At 42.6% G+C, this 20,887-nt stretch overlaps 1 protein-coding gene across 1 annotated transcript; it reads left to right on the forward strand.

Annotated features, from left to right (window-relative positions):
* The first annotated feature begins 627 nt into the window (after positions 1-627).
* Positions 628-4,127, forward strand: LOC139391790 (thioredoxin-interacting protein-like). Its single transcript, XM_071139341.1, has 6 exons — positions 628-1,137; positions 1,528-1,603; positions 1,713-1,860; positions 2,356-2,715; positions 2,826-3,140; positions 3,294-4,127. The coding sequence occupies exons 1-6, from the start codon at positions 882-884 to the stop codon at positions 3,351-3,353; spliced, it is 1,215 nt and encodes a 404-aa protein (XP_070995442.1). The 5' UTR covers positions 628-881; the 3' UTR covers positions 3,354-4,127.
* Positions 4,128-20,887: the final 16,760 nt, after the last annotated feature.

Here is a 20,887-nt window from a genome sequence, read left to right on the forward strand (position 1 = left end):
ATGTCAGAATATGGGGTACTGGTAAGTACAACACAACAAACAAACAGCATAACTCATAACACACAGCTGTCTGTGCGGGTCGCTACAATACAAAATGCTCTGAGACCATGTTGCAACATCTTTTCACATCACACCAGCTCTTCCTGTCAGATTTGGGATTTGAACCCGACTCTCTACCCTATTGGCTACCTTTTGAGTGTCGTTGACAGTCAGCAAGCATAGCCTACCATCAGAGACACATTTGGCTACCTACCCAAATGACAGGTGTTTTTTGGAAGTAACAAACTTGTTCATGCTTGCGTTCAATCAACATTTTATTATTAGAGATTGAGAGAACATTTTCTGTTAACACGTGTATGTTGGGTATAATGATTGGTTGACTCATTTTGGGGGACAAGATCTAGATGGATCTAACCCCTGAACCACGCCTATACATGCGATAGAGCTACTCTTCTTCGTTACTTTACCATGAGGTGTCCACGCGGTCTTTCTGTGTGCTGATTGGCAAGGAGGGGCACAAACACTATTTTTTTTACCAATGAGAGCGCTGTACATGCAGCAGTTCAGACTGTGCATTCACCGACAGCATGCACAGTCCCGAAACGGGATAGTGAGTATGCAGCGGGCGAGACTGGGTTGGGATGTCTATTGGCATCCATATAAAACCAAAGCGGAGACTTGCTGTTTACAGTCAGCTCCCAATTGTACGGTTGATGACAATAAGTAGCTAACATTGTGACAGTATAGTTATTTGAATAGCAATCAAGACGTTGGACATTTGTTCATCCGTGGAATTCGATAGGCTTAACTAGCTAATAATAGTGTTCGGCTATTTTCCACTTATATTTTCTTACTCACTGGCACACTAAACGAATATTAAAATGGTCATCATTACAAAGAAATTGAAAATATTTGAGATCGTTTTCCATGATCCTACTAAGGCTTTCTACTCCAGTGGTGACAAGGTAGCCGGGAATATTGTGGTTGAGGTGTCGGAGGTGACCAAGGTGTCCTCTATGAGAGTGTTTGGAATTGGATGCGCAAAAGTAGAGTACGCGAAAGGAAAGCACAGATGCCGTGAAGACATTGACTATCTGAAATACGAAGATACCGTTTATCTGGACCAACAGACTAGAGGTAATATTATAAACTAAAATATAAACACAAGTAAATGTCTTTGTATCGAATGTGAATATAGCCATTCACTGCAGTCGGCAGGCTACACCCTGTGTCATTCAGGATGTATGCACTGCCACTAGTTGGCTACTGAATTCTGCGAGTACAGTACTCAAAGATGGAGCATAAGAAATTATGCTTTATAGACTCGCTATATGTTTTATTTGCATACGTTTATGTTTATGGGTGATCAAATGCACCAGTGGTGATTTTTATTGGCCCATTAGCACTATAAATGGACCAATGGTGGGTGCCCTGTGGTCTACAGTGGATTGCACAAATAGCCTAAAATATATGAACCTGTTCATAGTTTAATGAATGGACCATAATGTATTTTTCTCTAATCCTCAGATTCCAATGGCTTGGTGACTCTCAGACCAGGGAACAGATATGAGTACATGTTTGGCTTTGAGCTGCCACATGCTGGGTAAGCATCAAGGACTGTAAAAACCTTGTTGTTTGTTACCTATAAAGGCATAGCATTATGTGGTATTGACAGCCTCCCACAATAAATATTCCTCCTGCTTTTGTCACAGGCAACTGGTGTCGTCTTACAAGGGGAAGTTTGGCTGTGTCCAGTATTATGTCAGGGCAGTGATGGAGAGGCCTTCCCAGCCTGCCTTGCAGTGCGAGAAACACTTTGAGGTGGAGGAGCCCTTGGACGTCAACACCCCTGACCTCCTGGTACATAACAGCTCATCACATCATCATAATTATCACCACAAGGAATATATGCCACTTGATAGTTATTACATTATACACCTTGTTCTCCTGAATGAGCCATGTAATGATGATGCATGGCTTAATGCATGGTGGCAGGTAGCCTAGTGGTTAGAGCGCAGGTAGCCTAGTGATTAGAGCGTTGGGCCAGTAACTGAAATGTTGCTAGATCGAATCCCCCGAACTGACCAGGTAGAACTCTGTCGTTCTGCCCCTGAACAAGGCAGTTAACCCACTGTTCCTAGGCCGTCATTGTAAATAAGAATTTGTTCTTAACTGACTTGCCTTGTTAAATAAAGGTTACATATTACATATTGTATAACTTTGCCATAACTAGCTATACATGAGAGATTTTGAGGTCTGGGTGGTTGGTGTTAGGCATGATGGTTGACTTGGAATCAACATACTTGGTGATTTATGTTTAACTCATGTTAATGTTTCTCATTGTTTCTCATCCAGGCTCCAGCTGCAGGTACGAAGGAGAAGAAGCTCACCTGCGTGTTCATCCCAGATGGACATGTGTACATCAGTGCCAAGATCAACCGCAAGGGCTTCTGCGAGGGCGAGGACATCTGCATCAATGCCAAGTTTGAAAACACCTGCTCACGCATCGTGGTGCCCAAGGCAGCCATCATGGTCAAGCACACCTACCAGGCCAATGGCCGGACCAAGGTCCTAGGGCAGAAGCTGTCAGTCGTGAGGGGCAACCATATCATCTCGGGCATGTGTGACATGTGGCAGGGCAAGACCATCCGAGTGCCCAGGCTCAAGCCTTCACTCCTGGGGTGCGACATCATTCACGTGGACTATGCCCTTAGGGTGAGTCACAAACTTGAGACAACTTGTTGCTTGATTTAATACCATAAACCTGACATTGAAAATGGACTTGTGACCTAGGAATGACTTATATATATCTATCTATCCATCAGATCTATGTCCACGTTCCCGGCAGTGACAAGGTGGTCCTAGAGTTGCCCCTGGTCATTGGGAACATCCCCTTCAATGGCTTTAGCAGCCGCACCAACAGCATGAGCAGTCAGGCAGAGTCCCTGAACACCCCCTCCAGTAGCTTTGGGTCACTGCGCCTCCCGTCACAACCCCCCAGCTACAGTAACATCTCCCGCGACTGTCGTATCGACTCCCCCCTCACACCACTGCTGGTCGACTATGACGCAGATGAGGAGGAAGGACTGTTCATGCGCGCCCCCGAGCTTTGGTACCCTCCTCCCCCTGCCTACTCCGAGGTAAGGAGATGGAGAATAGAAGATGGAGATTTAACAGATATAGTCAGTTACTAGTGAAAGGTGAAGCAGATAGCACTGAATTTGCACCGTTGCAAATGTAGTCTTAATTATTTTCTTTCCAACTGTTTCTCTTTCTTTCCAACTTTCTCTCAGGTCGACGAGGATCTCAAACAGCAAGGGCCATGTTCTTCAGGTCTGCTGAACCACGAGTAAGAGTTGCAATGAATCCCCGTTGTAGTCTAAGCAGTGTCAGGGAACGGACTGGTGACTGGTTAAAGAGCAGCACTGCTGTGAAGCAGAAAGAGTGGGGGACCCTAGCTCTGAAGATTCTTTCAAGAAACAGAACTAAGATGTGGACTTGAGAGTCAAGTTTAAGTGAAATTATTCAGGCTGAATGAATATGGATTGTAGATGTTGGTGTCCACGGTCACTATCGCCATTGCAGTCTTCAGAAACTGATTGTTCCTATGTCTGTCTGTAACCCTCTTGCCATTCCACGGTAGTTCTGTACTTCAGTGTGTTCGAGCATTTTGACAGTTGCCATATTCTCTCAGAGAAATGAAACAATGTTAGAATTCACATCCATACATTGAGTGTGCACAGCTATCATTTTAGGTCAGACAGATACGATGCTGTGACCATGCAAAAGTAATGAAGGGATAGAAAGTGTTTTAATGTTACATTCTATTCCACTTTATATTAATATAAATGGCTCTGTAATTAGATAATGAAAAATGACATATTTTTGTATTCATAATAGTCTTCCAGATTATACTAGGTCATTTTACATGAATTTTAACTCAGTGGTTTATGGTAGAAGAGAGTGACTTCATGGTAACGACCATTCTTGTCGAATGGGAATGACTAAATGAGAGATCTACATTATGTATTGAATTTGGGTATGTGAAAATGGGAGAAGTATTTTATATGAGGAGAACCTACGGGTTGGTTTTCTATGCAAAGAAAATAAATATATTACATTCTGAAGTGTTTCCCTCTCTCTTTGCCTTTATTATATTAGCTTCCTTTCAAGGAATGACAAATATTTGTCTGTTCTGGTTCTATTCAAGCAAGGTTGTCAATGCATTTGAACAGTAAGTAACCCTTGTCCAAGCCTGAACAGCAGGAGCCTATCTCTTGTTTCTGTAGCATGAGGCAGCTTGATGTACAACTACATATTGGAGAGGCCGCTAGTCTGTTAACAGGGCCTTACGCCAAATCCATCTCCTTAATGCTGAGTGCCAAGCAGGGAGGCATCAGGTCACATTTTTGCCGTCTTTAGTAAGACTCAAACCCCCAACCTTCCAATGTCAGGGTGGACACTAACCACCCTCACCCTGTCACTGCATTTTACCAATGGCCCTTCATAAATTACCTCTCAGCAGAGGGGCTGCATATTGACACTGTCATTGAAACAATAGGGAGCATAGAGCAACACTTTACTAATTAAGTCACTTATTCATCCTTACTAAACAGTAACTCATGGAAAATTATATAATTATGGAGCTGACAGCAGACGACAGGGAATCAGATGATACTAACATGCCTGCTGTGAATGATCTTTTATGGTAGGTTAGGTGAACCACAGATGTTATTGTTGTAGTTCACTGACCATGAACTGTAACTCATGACCAAATTACAGACATTGATACCAATGAAATGTCATAAATTCCAACTGCTCAGATGTTTTTCACATGGAAAACAAACATGGCTTTATTATTATTGACTACATAGAAAAACGTTCAAATGATAGAACCCTTTTTATTCCCATAAAGTTGTTCACACAGTTTCTGTAAATATCAAAGAGCAAGAGAATATAAATGAGGCTTATTCAAATGCCCCAGAAAATATAAAGGAAGAAAAAGTGCACTACATGACCAAGGTACAGTGGGGCAAAAAAGTATTTAGTCAGCCACCAATTGTGCAAGTTCTCCCACTTAAAAAGATGAGAGAGGCCTGTAATTTTCATCATAGGTACACTTCAACTATGACAGACAAAATGAGAAAAAAAATCCAGAAAATCACATTGTAGGATTTTTTTATGAATTTATTTGCAAATTATGGTGTAAAATAAGTATTTGGTCACCTACAAACAAGCAAGATTTCTGGCTCTCACAGACGTGTAACTTCTTCTTTAAGACCTGCACCAGGCTGGGAAGACTGAATCTGCTATAGGTAAGCAGCTTGGTTTGAAGAAATCAACTGTGGGAGAAATTATTAGGAATTGGAAGACATACAAGACCACTGATAATCTCCCTCGATCTGGGGCTCCACGCAAGATCTCAAAATGATCACAAGAAAGGTGAGCAAAAATCCCAGCACCACATGGGGGGACCTAGTGAATGACCTGCAGAGAGCTGGGACCAAAGTAACAAAGCCTACCATCAGTAACACACTACGCCGCCAGGGACTCAAATCCTGCAGTGCCAGACGTGTCCCCCTGCTTAAGCCAGTACATGTCCAGGCCCGTCTGAAGTTTGCTAGAGAGCATTTGGATGATCCAGAAGAAAATTGGGAGAATGACATATGGTCAGATGAAACCAAAATAGGACTTTTGGTAAAAACTCAACTCGTCGTGTTTGGAGGACAAAGAATGCTGAGTTGCATCCAAAGAACACCATACCTACTGTGAAGCATGGGGTGAAACATCATGCTTTGGGGCTGTTTTTCTGCAAAGGGACCAGGACGACTGATCCGTGTAAAGGAAAGAATGAATGGGGCCATGTATCGTGAGATTTTGAGTGAAAACCTCCTTCCATCAGCAAGGGCATTGAAGATGAAACGTGGCTGGGTCTTTCAGCATGACAATGATCCCAAACACACCGCCCGGGCAACGAAGGAGTGGCTTCGTAAGAAGCATTTCAAGGTCCTGGAATGGCCTAGCCAGTCTCCAGATCTCAACCCCATAGAAAATCTTTGAAGGGAGTTGAAAGTCCGTGTTGCCCAGCAACAGCCCCAAAACATCACTGCTCTATAGGAGATCTGCATGGAGGAATGGGCCAAAATATCAGCAACAGTGTGTGAAAACCTTGTGAAGACTTACAGAAAACCTTTGACCTCTGTCATTGCCAACAAAGGGTATATAACAAAGTATTGAGATAAACTTTTGTTATTGACCAAATACTTATTTTCCACCATCATTTGCAAGTAAATTCATAAAAAATCTTTCATTTTGTCTGTCATAGTTGACGTGTACCTGTGATAAAAATTACAGGCCTCTCTCATCTTCTTAAGTGGGAGAACTTGCACAATTGGTGGCTGACTAAATCCTTTTTCCCCCCACTGTATATGGACACCTGCTTGTCGAACATCTCATTCCAAAATCATGGGCATTAATATGGAGTTGGTCCCTCCTTTAATGCTATAACAGCTCTTCTGGGAAGGCTTTCCACTAGATGTGGGAACATTACTGCAGTGACCTACATCCATTCAGCCACAGGGGCATTAGTGAGGTCGAGCACTGATGTTGGGCGATTAGGCCTGGTTCGCAGTCGGCATTCCAATTCATCCAAAAGGTGTTCGATGGAGTTGAGGTCAGGGCTCTGTGCAGGCCAGTCAAGTTCCACACCGATCTCGACAAACCATTTCTGTATGGACGTGGCTTTGTGCACGGGGGCATTGTCATGCTGAAACAGGAAAGGGCCTTCCCCAAACTGATGCCACAAAGTTGTAAGCACAGAATCATCTAGAATGTCATTGTATGCTGTAGCGTTAAGAATTCCCTTCACTGGAACAAAGGGGCCTGGCCGAACCATGAAAAACAGACCCACACCATTATTCTTCGTCCACCAAACTTTACAGTGGGCACTATGCATTGAGGCAGGTAGCATTCTCCTGGCATCCACCAAACCCAGATTCGTCCTTTGGACTGCCAGATGGTGAAGCGTGAATCATTTCTCCAGAGAACGCGTTTCCACTGCTCCAGAGTCCAATGGCGGCGAGCTTTATACCACTCCAGCCGACGCTTGGCATTGCGCATGGTGATCTTAGCCTTGTTTGCGGCTGTTTGGCCATGGAAACCCATTTCATGAGGCTCCCGACGAACAGCTCTTGTGCTGACATTGCTTCCAGAAGCAGTTTGGAACTTGGTAGTGAGTGTTGCAACCGAGGACAGATTACTTTTACACTCTGCACTTCAGCACTCAACGGTCCTGTTCTGTAAGCTTGTGTGGCTTACCACTTCACGGCTGAGCCGTTGTTGCTCCTAGACGTTTCCACTTGACATTAACAGCACTTACAGTTGACCAGGGCAGTTCTAGCAGGTCAGAAATTTGACAAACTGACTTGTTGGAAAGGTGGCATCCTATGACGGTGCCACATTGAAAGTCACAAAGCTCTTCAGTATAAGGCCATTCTACTGCCAATGTTTGTCTATGGAGAGTACATGGCTGTGTGCTTGATTTTATACACCTATCAGCAACGGGTGTGGCTGAAATAGACGAATCCACTAATTTTAAGGAGTGTCCACATACTTTTGTATATATAGTGTTGGAACATAAAGATCTCAAGAAGAATTAGGGGAAAGGTTAATCAGCATACACTATATATAAAGGAGAGTGATGGAAATGAACAGATAGGCTGACCAAAATAACCCAGTGCATCAATCTGTCTCTCTCGTGCTCTTTCTCTCTCTCACACACACACGCACAGGTGCACGCGCACGCACACACACACACACACACACACACACACACACACACACACACACACACACACACACACACACACACACACACACACACACACACACACACACACACACACACACACACACACACACAAATAGTTTCTGATTAGCTTTAAACAATTTGGGACCAACACTATGTGAGTTGACTTTATGTGGCACAGAACATCCAGTGTTACCCTAACTGGGCAGGACAAACGTGACAACCAGACAGGCTCTGTACACTATAAGCCAAGTTTATGACAAGCAGGGAAAACATATGGATACATATGGGTTATCTAGAAACAACACTCAGTTGGCCTAAAATAAGATAAGATATAGTTTTTAGTCCACATGAGGTGGACATTTGTCTTTTGCTTTAATCCAAGCCTCAACCCGATACAAACACACACACACACACACACACACACACACACACACACACACACACACACACACACACACACACACACACACACACACACACACACACACACACACACACACACACACACACACACACACACACACACACACACTATGTTGGAGAGGCTGGAGCAGAAGATAGCCGCAGTACAGTTCCCAATGAGAAGTTTAGGGGGTTAAGTTCCTTGCTCAAGGGGATATCAGCAGTAGGTTGCCGGCTCACTCCCCCCTCCCATCGAGGCTACCGCTGCTCCCATTACATACAGGATTGTAAAGTGGCATTCATGTAGCACTCTCTATGCATGTGTTAGCCTACAGAGCAGAGGGCTGGGGTGGTGGTTAATGACAACCACACCAAGTTGGGTAGCCGGCAGCAAGCCACCAGAAACCCTATGCTGTTGTTTACTCACTTCTACAGCTGTTCGCAAAGAGCAACCCCTCTCAAAAAAGCCTCTCTCTCGCTCTCTCTTTCCTAGTTGCCCTGCTAGCTGTCTGTTGAGGACCCACCAACTCAATGCTATTCCAAAGGATCTTGCCAAGTAAGTCGTTGTCACTACACCCCATCTACCTCTAGAGTATGGCTGATGCCCACCTAAACCCTTCCCAACTAGGAATCTCAAGGCATGATTTGGCACAAGCCGCCTTTTGACCAAACATAGAACTACATTCTTTTTGTTAACCTGTATGCATCAAAACAATTATATTACACACAGAGAGACACACACAAGCACTCAAAAATAACCCAATATTTTATATCCCTAGAACTGTTAGTATGTGTTGTAGTACAATGACACACTTTTCATATCAACGAGTATATCCCACTGTGATAACATTATAAGCTGACACCTCTCGATATAGCACAAGCACAGAAGATCAAACTTAGTCGGGGTCTAATTATATCGCGCTAAACTCTCGTTCCCTGGTGAAAAAGTCCTCTGGGGTCCGTTGGACATTGTGTTTCAACAATGTGTGTTTTCATATAACCAGCTAAGCTTTTAACTTTCCTCGAGATTGTGACTGACGTCTCCCGTCGCGTACATGTTGCCCATTTGAACCACTGCTGAATCATAGCTAGTACAGCTATGATTCAGCAGTGCAACACAATGAAAATCAGTTGCTCTGACAAAGAGAGTTTGTTGAAACGCTTTCATTTATGTCCTTTTAATCTCACATATACAGTATATTGTATCATTGTCCTTCAGTACTGTTGCAGTCTATATGGCCGGTTATCAACCGTACGTCCATTTTGTATTTTAAGTGGGATTGATTTTTTCACTCACACTTCACACTTAGCATCTGCCCTCTATGATTTAAAGGTTTTGACTTGTTACAGTTATAGGACAGTGTGCATGCATTCTATCATACTTCTGTTTCAGCTACTGTTATAAAGAAGGTAACACATACACCCATCTATGCTCCTCACCTAAATGTGCTGGCCTAAAAGGGTAACCCATAGGTAACCCACCCCAAGATGTCCCAATAGCTACCTTGAAAGCAAATCCTGCAGCAAAGGAAATTAAGATAAGAAAGAGATGGTCAACAAACCCGCTAAATATGGGCTAATTGCCACAACTTCTTCCAAAGGTTAAACATGAACTTCGGGGGAAAAGAAACAGCTCTTCAAAGGCCCACCATTTCATTCAGGGTCCCTTTGCGAGAGTTGGGTTGATTTTGCTTTGACCTGACTTTGCTTTCGTACAATGCCCCTCACCCTCTTTTCAAGCACACGATTTACCCCTCACCCATGATATCACCTTTCTGTAATAATGAGCCATCCTCACTACCCTATTGGCCAATAGTGCCAGTCACTTAGTCTGTGGTTGGTGGATGTCTAATTTACATGAATTCAGTGTGTGATGATGATGACATGCCACGTGATTTAGAGATCAGGGCTTTTACTCTTTTTTTTATTTTATCGCTTTGGTACTATTTTCACAAGTATGTGGTAAAATTTCACAACTCTTAGTTGCATCCCGGAATCGCCTCTTCTCTGTTAACGTTGAGACTGGTGTTTTGCGGGTACTATTTAATGAAGCTGCCAGTTGAGGACATGTGAGGCGTCTGTTTGAGACACTAATGTACTTGTCCTCTTGCTCAGTTGTGCACCGCAGCCTCCCACTCCTCTTTCTATTCTGGCTATAGACAGTTTGCTCTGTTCTGTGAAGGAAGTAGTACACAGCGTTGTACGAGAACTTCAGTTTCTTGGCAATTTCTCGCATGGAATAGCCTTCATTTCTCAGAACAAGAATAGACTGACGAGTTTCAGGAGAAAGGTCTTTGTTTCTGTCCGTTATAAGCCTGTAATCGATGCTCCAGATACTCAACTAGTCTAAAGAAGGACAGTTTTATTGCTTCTTTAATCAGAACAACAGTTTTCAGCTGTGCTACCATAATTGCAAAAGGGTTTTCTAATGATCAATTAGCCTTTTAAAATGATAAACTTGGCTTAGCTAACACAGCGTGCGATTGGAACACAGGAGTGATGGTTGCTGATAATGGTTCTCTGTACACCTACAGTATGTAGATATTCCATTCAAAATCAGACATTTCCAGCTACAATAGTCATTTACAACATTAACAATGTCTACACTGTATGTCGGATCAATTTACATTGTAGAATAATAGTGAAGACATCAAAACTATGAAATAACACACATGGAATCATGTACTAACCAAAAAAGTGTTAAACAAATCCAAATGTTTTTTAGATTTTAGATTATTCAAAATAGCCACCCTTTGCCTTGACAGCTTTGCACAATAGTACACATAATATTAAAAATAAAGAAAAAGCCTTGAATGAGTAGGTGTGTCCAAACTTTTGACTGGTACTGTAGACTGTATCTATGCATTTTCACATACATTACTGTTATAATGTACCTGGTCGCTTTTTTAGCATTCATTTTGATAAAAGCAAGATAGCAAGAGTACCATTAGCAAATATTACATAGCCCCTGGTTTCTCTTAGAAAATTTGACATCTGAGTAATTTAGCAGAATGGACAGTGAAGCAACCACTTACCACAATCATTACAAGTCACAACATAATCAATGGAGCTATATACTGTAGATGAATAAAAGATACTGTCAACTATAATAGATTTGCAATATCACTTATAATGAAGTGATGCAATCCTCCCTGAATGACATATTACCGAATTGCAAAGCACATCTGTATTTGGTTGTTGATACATTACATTGTTCAGCTATGACATAATCCTCATTTAGTCATTTAGGACAAAAGGTTACACAAAGGTTGTTTCTCATAGCCATCCAGTTAGCGACTGATTGATGTAGTTGTTTGTTTAAAGTCACTAATATCTTGGGCTGGTAACATTTGAGAGTGACTATCTACCTATCCATGTTGGGGGTTGCCGACTATCCTGCACCAACCAGTCCTTCCTGAGCCCAGATTTACTCAGCTCTAATTCAACACCAGGGGAAAAACATGTCATATGATAAATGGTGGTACATCAGAATGGCTATGACCTAGGTGATATTTGTGAACAGCACTGAAAGATTTCATCATTCTGAGTTTAGTAAAGCAATAACTACAATGCAGTAATAGTGATATAAAGGATACAAAGCTACTCAACTGGGGATAAACCCCCCCCCCCCCCCCTCTCCTGTCTTCGAGTTGGCACACTTTTCATTTTCACCCATGAACTGAACATGCACTCATCTCATGTTTTCAGGAATATTACAACCACTCACAGCCAATATTCTTCAAAAGTTGACCTCTAATGCCATTGGATGTGGCATAGTGAGAGTGTTCATGAGTACAGTCACTAGGACGTGTTCATTTTTGTGTGGGTGAGGGTGTATTCCCCACATCCTGGCTACTCTTCACACTGCTGCTGCATGCTGTACACATTTGGCAGTGACAGATGGCAGTGACCCTGTCGATGTTGCATACTCCTTTTATAACATCATTTTATGAGACAAAGTTTATAACTAACTCACCCCCTTCCCCCTGAAATTTCAACACTTTGCAAGAAACTAAATTTGAATAATACAATCTCAGTCAAAACAGGATATCAAGAATGGCACACACAACACACACACACCGAGGACATCAGGGAAGCCTTGAAGTCTGGAATAAACACTGAATTGTGAGTGCCAAAACCAGAAACAATAGCAGACATGCATGGTCAGGATAGACACAATTCAAGATGTGCTCAGTCTACGTGGACACATTTACGATGTTGTTACTTGACTATGTGAACATTTAATGCAATTTACACCACAACATGATGTCCTCATAAAATTAGTCAAGTTTAATTCACAATAAAACCTATTTGTTAAACATACTCTTCAGCTTACCCTGTTGTACATGGTCTTTATATTATCCTGATAATGTCAACAGGGTTATTATATCAACAGCAGTTGTGCTGATGGTGGTGACATGATATTGTTTGTCCTTTGTGGGGTTGATGAGAAGTGATTGCCTGGAAAACCCAAACGGTGAAAACAATACTTATACTGACCTTATATGAGTGTTTTGGTTTTTCGATTCTGTGACCTTGAGTGTATGAGAACATTCAAATAGCTCAAATCAACTTCATAAGAACCACCACAGGCTGACAGGGTTTGCCGTGACGTACCAACCTGTGGGTGTTGGCATAAACATCTACAAATACTGCCATAGCTTGCCAGGGTCTACTCTAAATGTATTGTAGTTGATCATCAGATGCCTGTGAATTTTCTTTATTTCTTGACAAGGACAATCTCACTCTACTCAAGCAAGCAAGAACTGCATGCTGAGGAGATTGAATAACCGTACCTATCATTCGAATGTTATGAGCGGAATACTTTATTTGTCACTATCATTCTGTACCAATGTTGTGTTGTAATTACTGAACTACAGCATTTGGGGCAGGGTCATGACCCCAAGCAGTAAAACTGAGACACTCAGTATATATGCCATATTTAACAGGTCAGTGAAGTCCCAATGTACTAGTCATGAGCTCATATAACACACAGTTTGGGCCATGGAACTGTGGCTCTAGCGTCTGTCTCATACTGGCAACACATTCTTTACACGGCACATTCACCATCCCCACTAAGGATTTAAAGAATATGTTGAATGTACAACAGACAAGTGGGGTGTTTGATAATAGCACTGGAGGCGATGGCTGCCGTTTTACGGTCCACTATCCAATTGTGCTATTGTGTGTGTTTTTCACGTGTTATTTGTAACTTATTTTGTACATAATGTTTCTGCCACCGTCTCTAATGATGTAAAAGAGCTTCTAGATATCTGGAAAGTGATTACTCACCCCGTACCGGAAGAAGATTTTTTGTTTAACGAGTCAGACGCAAAGGATTTACTTCAGACACCCGACAAGGCCCTCATCCCAATCATTCGGCAGGAGAAAGAGACAGAGATATCGGGGACGTAGGTCTGGGTGCCTTGTAAGGATCCGACTGCGAGTGGGTAATCTGCCTTTACCATCGGTCCTATTAGCCAACGTACAATCATTGGATAATAAAATAGATGAACTACAAGCACGTACAGTACTGTGCAAAAGTTTTAGGCCGATGTGAAAAAAATGCTGTAAAGTAAGAACGCTTTTTTTAAAAATAGACATGTTAATAGATTATATTTATCAACGAATGAAATGCAAAGTGAGTGAACAGCTTTCAAAACAGCATAAATTCTTCGAGGTACACTTGCACAAGGTCAGGTATTTTGTAGGTATATAGTCAGGTGTATGATTAAACAATTATACCAAACAGGTGCTAATGATCATCAATTCAATATATAGGTTGAAACACAATCATTAACTGAAACGGAAACAGCTTTGTAGGAGGAAAAAAATTGAGTGAGGAACAAACTCAGCTCACAAGGTTGCTGAAGACAGTTTACTGTCAAAAGTCATACACCATGGCAAGACTGAGCACAGCAACAAGACACAAGGTTGTTATACTGCATCAGCAAGGTCTCTCCCAGACAGAAATGTCAAGGCAGACAGGGGTTTCCAGATGTGCTGTCCAAGCTCTTTTGAAGAAGCACAAAGAAATGGGCAATGTTGAGGACCGTAGATGCAGTGGTCGGCCAAGGAAATTTACTGCAGCAGATGAGAGACACATCATGCTTACTTCCCTTCGCAATCGGAAGAAGTCCAGCAGTGCCATCAGCTCAGAATTATCAGAAAACAGTGGGACCCTGGTACACCCATCTATTGTCCGGAGAAGTCTGGTCAGAAGTTGCCTTCATGGAAGACTTGCGCCCAAAAAGCCATACCTCCGACGTGAAACAAGGCCAAGCGACTCAACTATGTACGAAAACAGGTGCAGAAGGGGATGGTAGGGGACGCCATGTGTGACTGACGTGTTCTCCGTTTGCTCCCGTGGTATTCTTAAAGTTTATGTGAATTCTGCAACAGAATCGTATTTATTTTCAAATATTAATTTGGTGATCCCTCTCCGTAAAAACCAAGACTACTTTGCTTCCGAATGTCAGCATGTCGACCAAACATAAGGCCAAGAGCATGACTTTGAGAAAACCCGGCCTACAAGACCCGCTCTCATCACCGCCCTCTCCTGAGTCTGAGGGCCCGGGGACGCACACTTTACCCGGGGGCGCGGCTTGGCCTGGCGGCGCTGAAATGAACATTCTCGAGGCCATCAAACTACTACGCTCTGAGATAGTTTAAATGAAAACACAGGTGGTTGCTACGATTGAGGCCAGAATACAGGAGGTTTCTGATACTTTAAAAGCAGATTTAACCATCCTGCGGAACGAGACTGTTTCGGCAATTACATTACTGCGTCACACACTACAACGATTACAGCACTGGAGGCCTCCGCTACTAATGTCTCCGATTTAACTACATCCCTGGAGACTGAAGTTAAACGCCTAGCTGCGGATTTGAAAAATGTGAGGGAGTGCTGTGTGAGCTTAGAGGGATTCTCTCGCCGCAATAATCTGAGACTTGTATCAGTCCCAGAGTCCGCGGAAATGCATCGCGCCACGGATTTCGTTTCAGGGCTGCTGAAGGATGTTCTTGCCTTAGATGAAAAGCCCCTGATTGATCGAGCCCACCGGTCGCTGCGCCCAAAGCCCCGGGATGGGGAGAGGCCCCGTGACATAATTCTTCGAGTGCACTTTTTTCATGAGAAGATGGAGATCCTCCGAAGAGCCCGCAATACCACTCTGAGCTTTCAAGGACAGAGCTTTTCCATTTACCAGGACTACTCCCCCACTGTTTCCAGGCAGCGCGCAGCTTTCGGACAGGCCAAACGAGTACTTCGGGACCATCCAAGTGTGAAGTATGGACTGCGATTCCCGGCCCGTTTATGGATATCTCATGAGGGTAAAGACCACACATTTGAATCTCCGGATGAGGCTATGGCTCACATTCAACGTCACATCAAGAAGTCTTGAATATGCTCACAGTGTGGATTGTAAGTACCCCACTTGTGGTACAATTATGTTTAGATATAACAGGCTAGTCTTGTATTGTTGGTGAAACTATTCAGGCTTATTTGATGTGATCTAATGTTTTGATTATCTCAAAATAGTTTTGGTTATTTGTTTACTGCATCCGTTTGCATTGACCCAGTAAACAGTAAATGTCTCCCGAGGCTACACGGTTTCTGGGGCCTCACTTTAATTTTAAAAGTTTTGAGCGTAATTTATGCCCAGCAAACGTTCAACGTTGCGCACACGTAGTTTTTTGGTATTGGTTGTAAGCTGCCTCAGCTTCAACTAGACTACTATTATAATTACTATTATTTTTGATTGTCTAACTACGATTTCCTTACTTCAAATTAGATTTTTGGCTGAGAGCCTTTATACATTTTATTTATTTTCTCTCTCAATGCCTGTTATAAGACGGGGAATACAATTATATACATCTACAAGTGGTGCTTTTGTCATTCATTCCGTTTGCACAAGGGATTCGCCTTTTTTTTTATTAGAAAAATACATACAAATCTTTCTTTTTGCTGCTTGATCCACTAACAAAACGTGACTTTAAAGAGCGGGACTGTGGGTTTAGGTTTCTCCGCACTCTCACAGACATACTGTGCGAAGAGAACATGTTCTATTTAGGCTTGTACCTCATTTGGGGAGGTATTGTCTGGGATGGGGGGAGGGGTGGGGGGCAGGTTGAATTGTTCAGTTCTAATGTTGTCATTCTGTCTTTTTAGTTTTTTTTTCTGTTTTTTTTTCTGTACTTTTTCCAAACATTTACCACCGTACATTATTACTCTGAGACAAGTTATTCTGGGGGTTTTGGGCGCTCATTGCTTTTCCATTCTATGCTCTAATGACAGGGTTGAATAACGGGAATGCCCAGAGGGGCCGAAATAATACGATCAAGTACATTTCTTGGAATACCAAAGGGGTTAACAATCCGGTGAAGCGTAAGAGGGTGTTGACACACTTAAAGGGTTTGAATGCAAATATTGCATTTCTACAAGAGACTCACTTGAGGACTGGTGAGCATTTTAGGATGCGTAAGGACTGGGTTGGTCAAGTGTTCCACTCAAACTTTCATAGTAAATCAAGAGGTGCTGCTATTCTGGTTGATAAAGCTACTCCCTTTGTAGATTCTGAGGTTATTGCTGATCCTAAGGGACGATACGTCATAGTAACTGGTGAACTGTTTTCTACCCCTCTTGTTTTGGCTAGTGTTTATGCTCCCAATTGGGATGACACAAGTTTCATTTCTTCCTTTCTGTCTGCTATTCCCAATTTAGATTCTCATTTGTTGATTTTAGGGGGGGATTTCAACTGTAAAATGTCCCCAGTTCTGGACAAGTCCTCACAAACAAATACAGGCCCATCTAAATGTGCCCTACTTATTCAATCCTTTCTTCAGAAATGTGCTGTGTTTGAGGCCTGGCGTTTCCTACATCCTACAGATAGACAGTATTCCTTTTATTCTCATGTTCATCAAACATACTCCCGGATTGATTACTTATTTTTGGACAAAAAACTTCTGCCTAACCTTCGGCAGTGTACTTACGAGAGTATTGTTATCTCTGACCATTCACCATTAGTGCTTGAACTAGAGTTTCCCCAGCGACCTCCTAGGTGTTATCAATGGCGTCTCAACCCCATTTTACTCTCAGATAAGGAGTTTGTCAATCTCATTTCTTCTGAAATTGCCTTATTCCTAGAAACTAATTCAACACCAGGTATGTCCTGCTCTACCATATGGGAGTCTCTCAAAGCATACCTACGTGGCCAAATTATTTCTTATACAGCCAACCAAAACAGAGTTCGCTCCCAGCGACTTCGGGACCTGAGCGAGTCCATAGCCACATTGGATGAGAAGTATTCTACGGATCCTTCCTCTGATCTGCATAAAGAGCGCCAACTACTCCAATCTGAATTTGATGAGCTTTCTACCAGGCAAGCTGAACAGTTACTCTTGCGAGCTCGATACAAAGTCTATGAACAAGGCGACAAGGCCAGTAAACTCCTTGCACATCAGATCCGTAAATCTGAGGCCTCACGGCTAATCCCACAAATAAGGACCCCGTCTGGTGCCACCACAGTTATACATAAAGAGATCAATTTAAACAATTTTACTCTGCACTATACACCTCTGAATCCCCTCAAGACCCTTTGCTGATTGACTCCTTATTTAATGGCTTGAATATGCCTTCAATTGATACAGACTCCCATGACTGTCTAGAAGAAGAATTTACGCTTGAGGAGATTGCAACAGCAGTGTCCGCAATGAAAAGTGGTAAATCACCGGGTCCGGACGGTTTTCCAACCGAATTTTACAGGACGTTTTCTGGTCTGCTTTGCCCATTCTTGTCCCGACTATTTGCAGAGTGCCTCAATACTTCAAAGCTGCCGCCTAGTCTTTATCAGGCTTCAATTTCATTACTACTAAAGAAAAACTAAGACCCCCTGGATTGTGGATCCTATCGCCCAATCTCGCTTTTAAACTGTGATTACAAAATCCTAGCTAAGCTTTTAGCCATCAGTATGTAAGGCTCGCTACACCAAGTAATACACTGACCAGACTGGCTTTGTGAGAAATAGGCATTTATTTTTCAATATTAGGCGCCTTATGAATATACTGTACTCCCCAGCGTCGGAGGACCCGGAGGTGGTGGTCTCACTTGATGCCGAAAAAGCGTTTGACCGCGTTGAGTGGGATTACCTAACAGCTGCCCTTTATAGATTTGGCTTTGGCCCCAAATTCATTGCGTGGATAAAGATTCTTTATTTTTCCCCCATGGCTTCGGTACGGACTAATAACTTGTCCTCTGACTATTTTCCCTTGCACCGCGGATCCAGACAGGGTTGCCCACTCTCCCCCTTGTTGTTTGCTTTGGCAATCGAGCCTCTCGCCATTGCACTACGCTCTGATGATGCCATTCAAGGCATAATCAGGGCGGGCTGGGAGCAGAAAGTCTCGCTATATACTGACGACCTCCTTTTGTTTATCTCCAATCCCGATACCTCATTGCCACGTGCCCTATCTGTTCTTAAAAAGTTTGGATCAATCTCAGGGTACAAGCTGAATCTAGGCAAGTGTGAGCTTTTTCCGGTAAACAAGGCTGCTTTAAAGTGCTCTTTCACAAGTTCTCAGTTTAGGATTGTCCGGGATCAATTCACTTACTTGGGAGTAAAAGTGACAAGGAAATATTCAAATTTGTTTCAGGAAAACTTTGTTGCTCTAGCAGACAGATTGAAACAATCTTTTACTTTTTGGAATTCGCTACCCCTTTCTCTTATCGGAAGGATTAATGTCATTAAAATGAATGTGTTGCCCAAATTTTTATATTTATTTCAATGTTTACCCATTTTTATTCCAAAATCTTTTTTTATTTCACTGGATCAAACATTCATGCATTTTATTTGGGATGGCAAGGTACCACGGATTGGTAGAAAACATCTACAGAAGCCTAGGTCATTGGGGGGTTTAGCTCTACCAAATTTTCAGACATACTACTGGGCTGCAAATTTTAGAGCCGTTCTGTACTGGCTGCAGACTGATCCTACTGGCCCTAGACCACTCTGGGTCCAGATGGAGTCTGAATCGTGTAAACCTGCAGCCCTTTCCTCTGTGCTGTGCTCGTCTCACCCAGTGTCCCTAGGCAAAAGGTGTGCCAACCCAATTGTAAAGCAGTCTCTTAAAATTTGGAATCAGTTCCGTTTAGCCTTTAGCCTCTGAGGCTTTTCTCTATCAGGCCCAATCAATCAGAACATTTTATTTCCTCCATCTTTGAATGATGGGGCTTTTGGCATTTGGCACTCACTAGGCCTTTCCTCGCTAGCCCAATTATTCTTTGATGGTACATTTGCCTCTTTTTCTCAGCTGCAGGAAAAGTTCAATCTCCCCCAATCCCACTTTTTCCGCTATCTCCAGACTAGAAACTTTGTCAGGGCTAACACACCTGGATTTCCCAATAGGCCTGCGAATACAGCTATAGAGAGCATCTTGGAGCTGAACAAGCTTCCTAGGGGCGCAATTTCAGATGCAATCATTCATGACTTACAGAACCCTTCTTTGGTGCCTTTAAAGACTCGATGGGAAAAGGATTTGGGGGAGGAACTTGGGGAAGACGTCTGGGAATCTGTACTGCACAGGGTGCACTCGTCCTCTTTTAGCACTAGACACAGCCTCATTCAATTCAAGGTGGTTCACCGTATCCACTGGTCGGGGGCCAAACTTGGAAGAATATTCTCTGATTTTGATCTTACCTGTGTCAGATGTAAGGTGGAACCAGCCACACTGTTGCATATGTTTTGGGGCTGTCATAAACTGTCAGGTTTCTGGGAATTAATATTTAAATGTTTCTCTGATATATATGACACTGTTATAGAGCCGTCTCCCCATACAGCCCTTTTTGGAGTACTGCCCATGGGTACCCCCCTATCAAGAATCCAGTCGGACACTGTTGCTTATACAACTCTTTTAGCTAGACGGCTAATACTACAGAACTGGAAGATGGCAGCTCCCCCATCTTATAAATATTGGGTGAGGGATGTGTTGTGCTCTCTGAAACTAGGAAAAATTAAATTAAATTCACGTGGGAACCCCAAACTGTTTGATGAGGCTTGGGCTCCATTCCGGTCTTACTTTAAACAGTCCATCCTCTGATGGCATTCCAATTAATAGTAAAATAAGTCTGTGACTTAAGGGTTGGAGTTTCTCTCTGTGTTTTTTGCTGGGGGGGCATTAAGATCCATGTGCTTATTGATTGTGGTCCGCAGATGCCTTGTTCATCTTGCCCAGGCAGAAACTGAAGTGTGAGCTTGTTTTTCCCAGTTATTTTTACATTTTGTTCACGCCTACATGAATAATCATTTTTTAAAATTTATTTTAAAGCATTGTAAACTTTTTTTTTGTCCAGTGGATGGTCGGTCTGTGGCCATGACTCTCTGTGAGTGGTTGCATTTCTCCACCCTTATCCCTTGAACAATGGTGAGATGTTTGCCCTGTCCCTGTACTATAGATTGCCCCTTTAACCTCTGTAGCCTTCTGCCCGGTGTGTTTAACTTGTCTAAAGTATGGTATCTTTAAAGCTATTTTTTTATTTGTATTTTTATTTGTATTTTTTTTCTAGTTGAGTATATTATTTATATTGCTTTGTCTTGTCTGTGTGTGTGTGTATGTTCAAAACTTAATAAACAGAGTTAAAAAAAGAAAAAGAAAACAGGTGCAGAAAAATGACAGCAGTTG

Source organism: Oncorhynchus clarkii, chromosome 3 (genome assembly GCF_045791955.1).
Source record: "Oncorhynchus clarkii lewisi isolate Uvic-CL-2024 chromosome 3, UVic_Ocla_1.0, whole genome shotgun sequence".
In the NCBI taxonomy this organism is placed as follows: Eukaryota; Metazoa; Chordata; class Actinopteri; order Salmoniformes; family Salmonidae; genus Oncorhynchus; species Oncorhynchus clarkii.

Bases quoted from the DNA above. Each gene is read 5' to 3' on its own strand.
- LOC139391790 (XM_071139341.1), top strand. From the start codon at position 882: ATGGTCATCATTACAAAGAAATTGAAAATATTTGAGATCGTTTTCCAT. The intron at 1,604-1,712 runs GTAAGCATCAAG...CTTTTGTCACAG, and splicing joins TTTGAGCTGCCACATGCTGG to GCAACTGGTGTCGTCTTACA. The intron at 3,141-3,293 runs GTAAGGAGATGG...ACTTTCTCTCAG, and splicing joins CTCCCCCTGCCTACTCCGAG to GTCGACGAGGATCTCAAACA.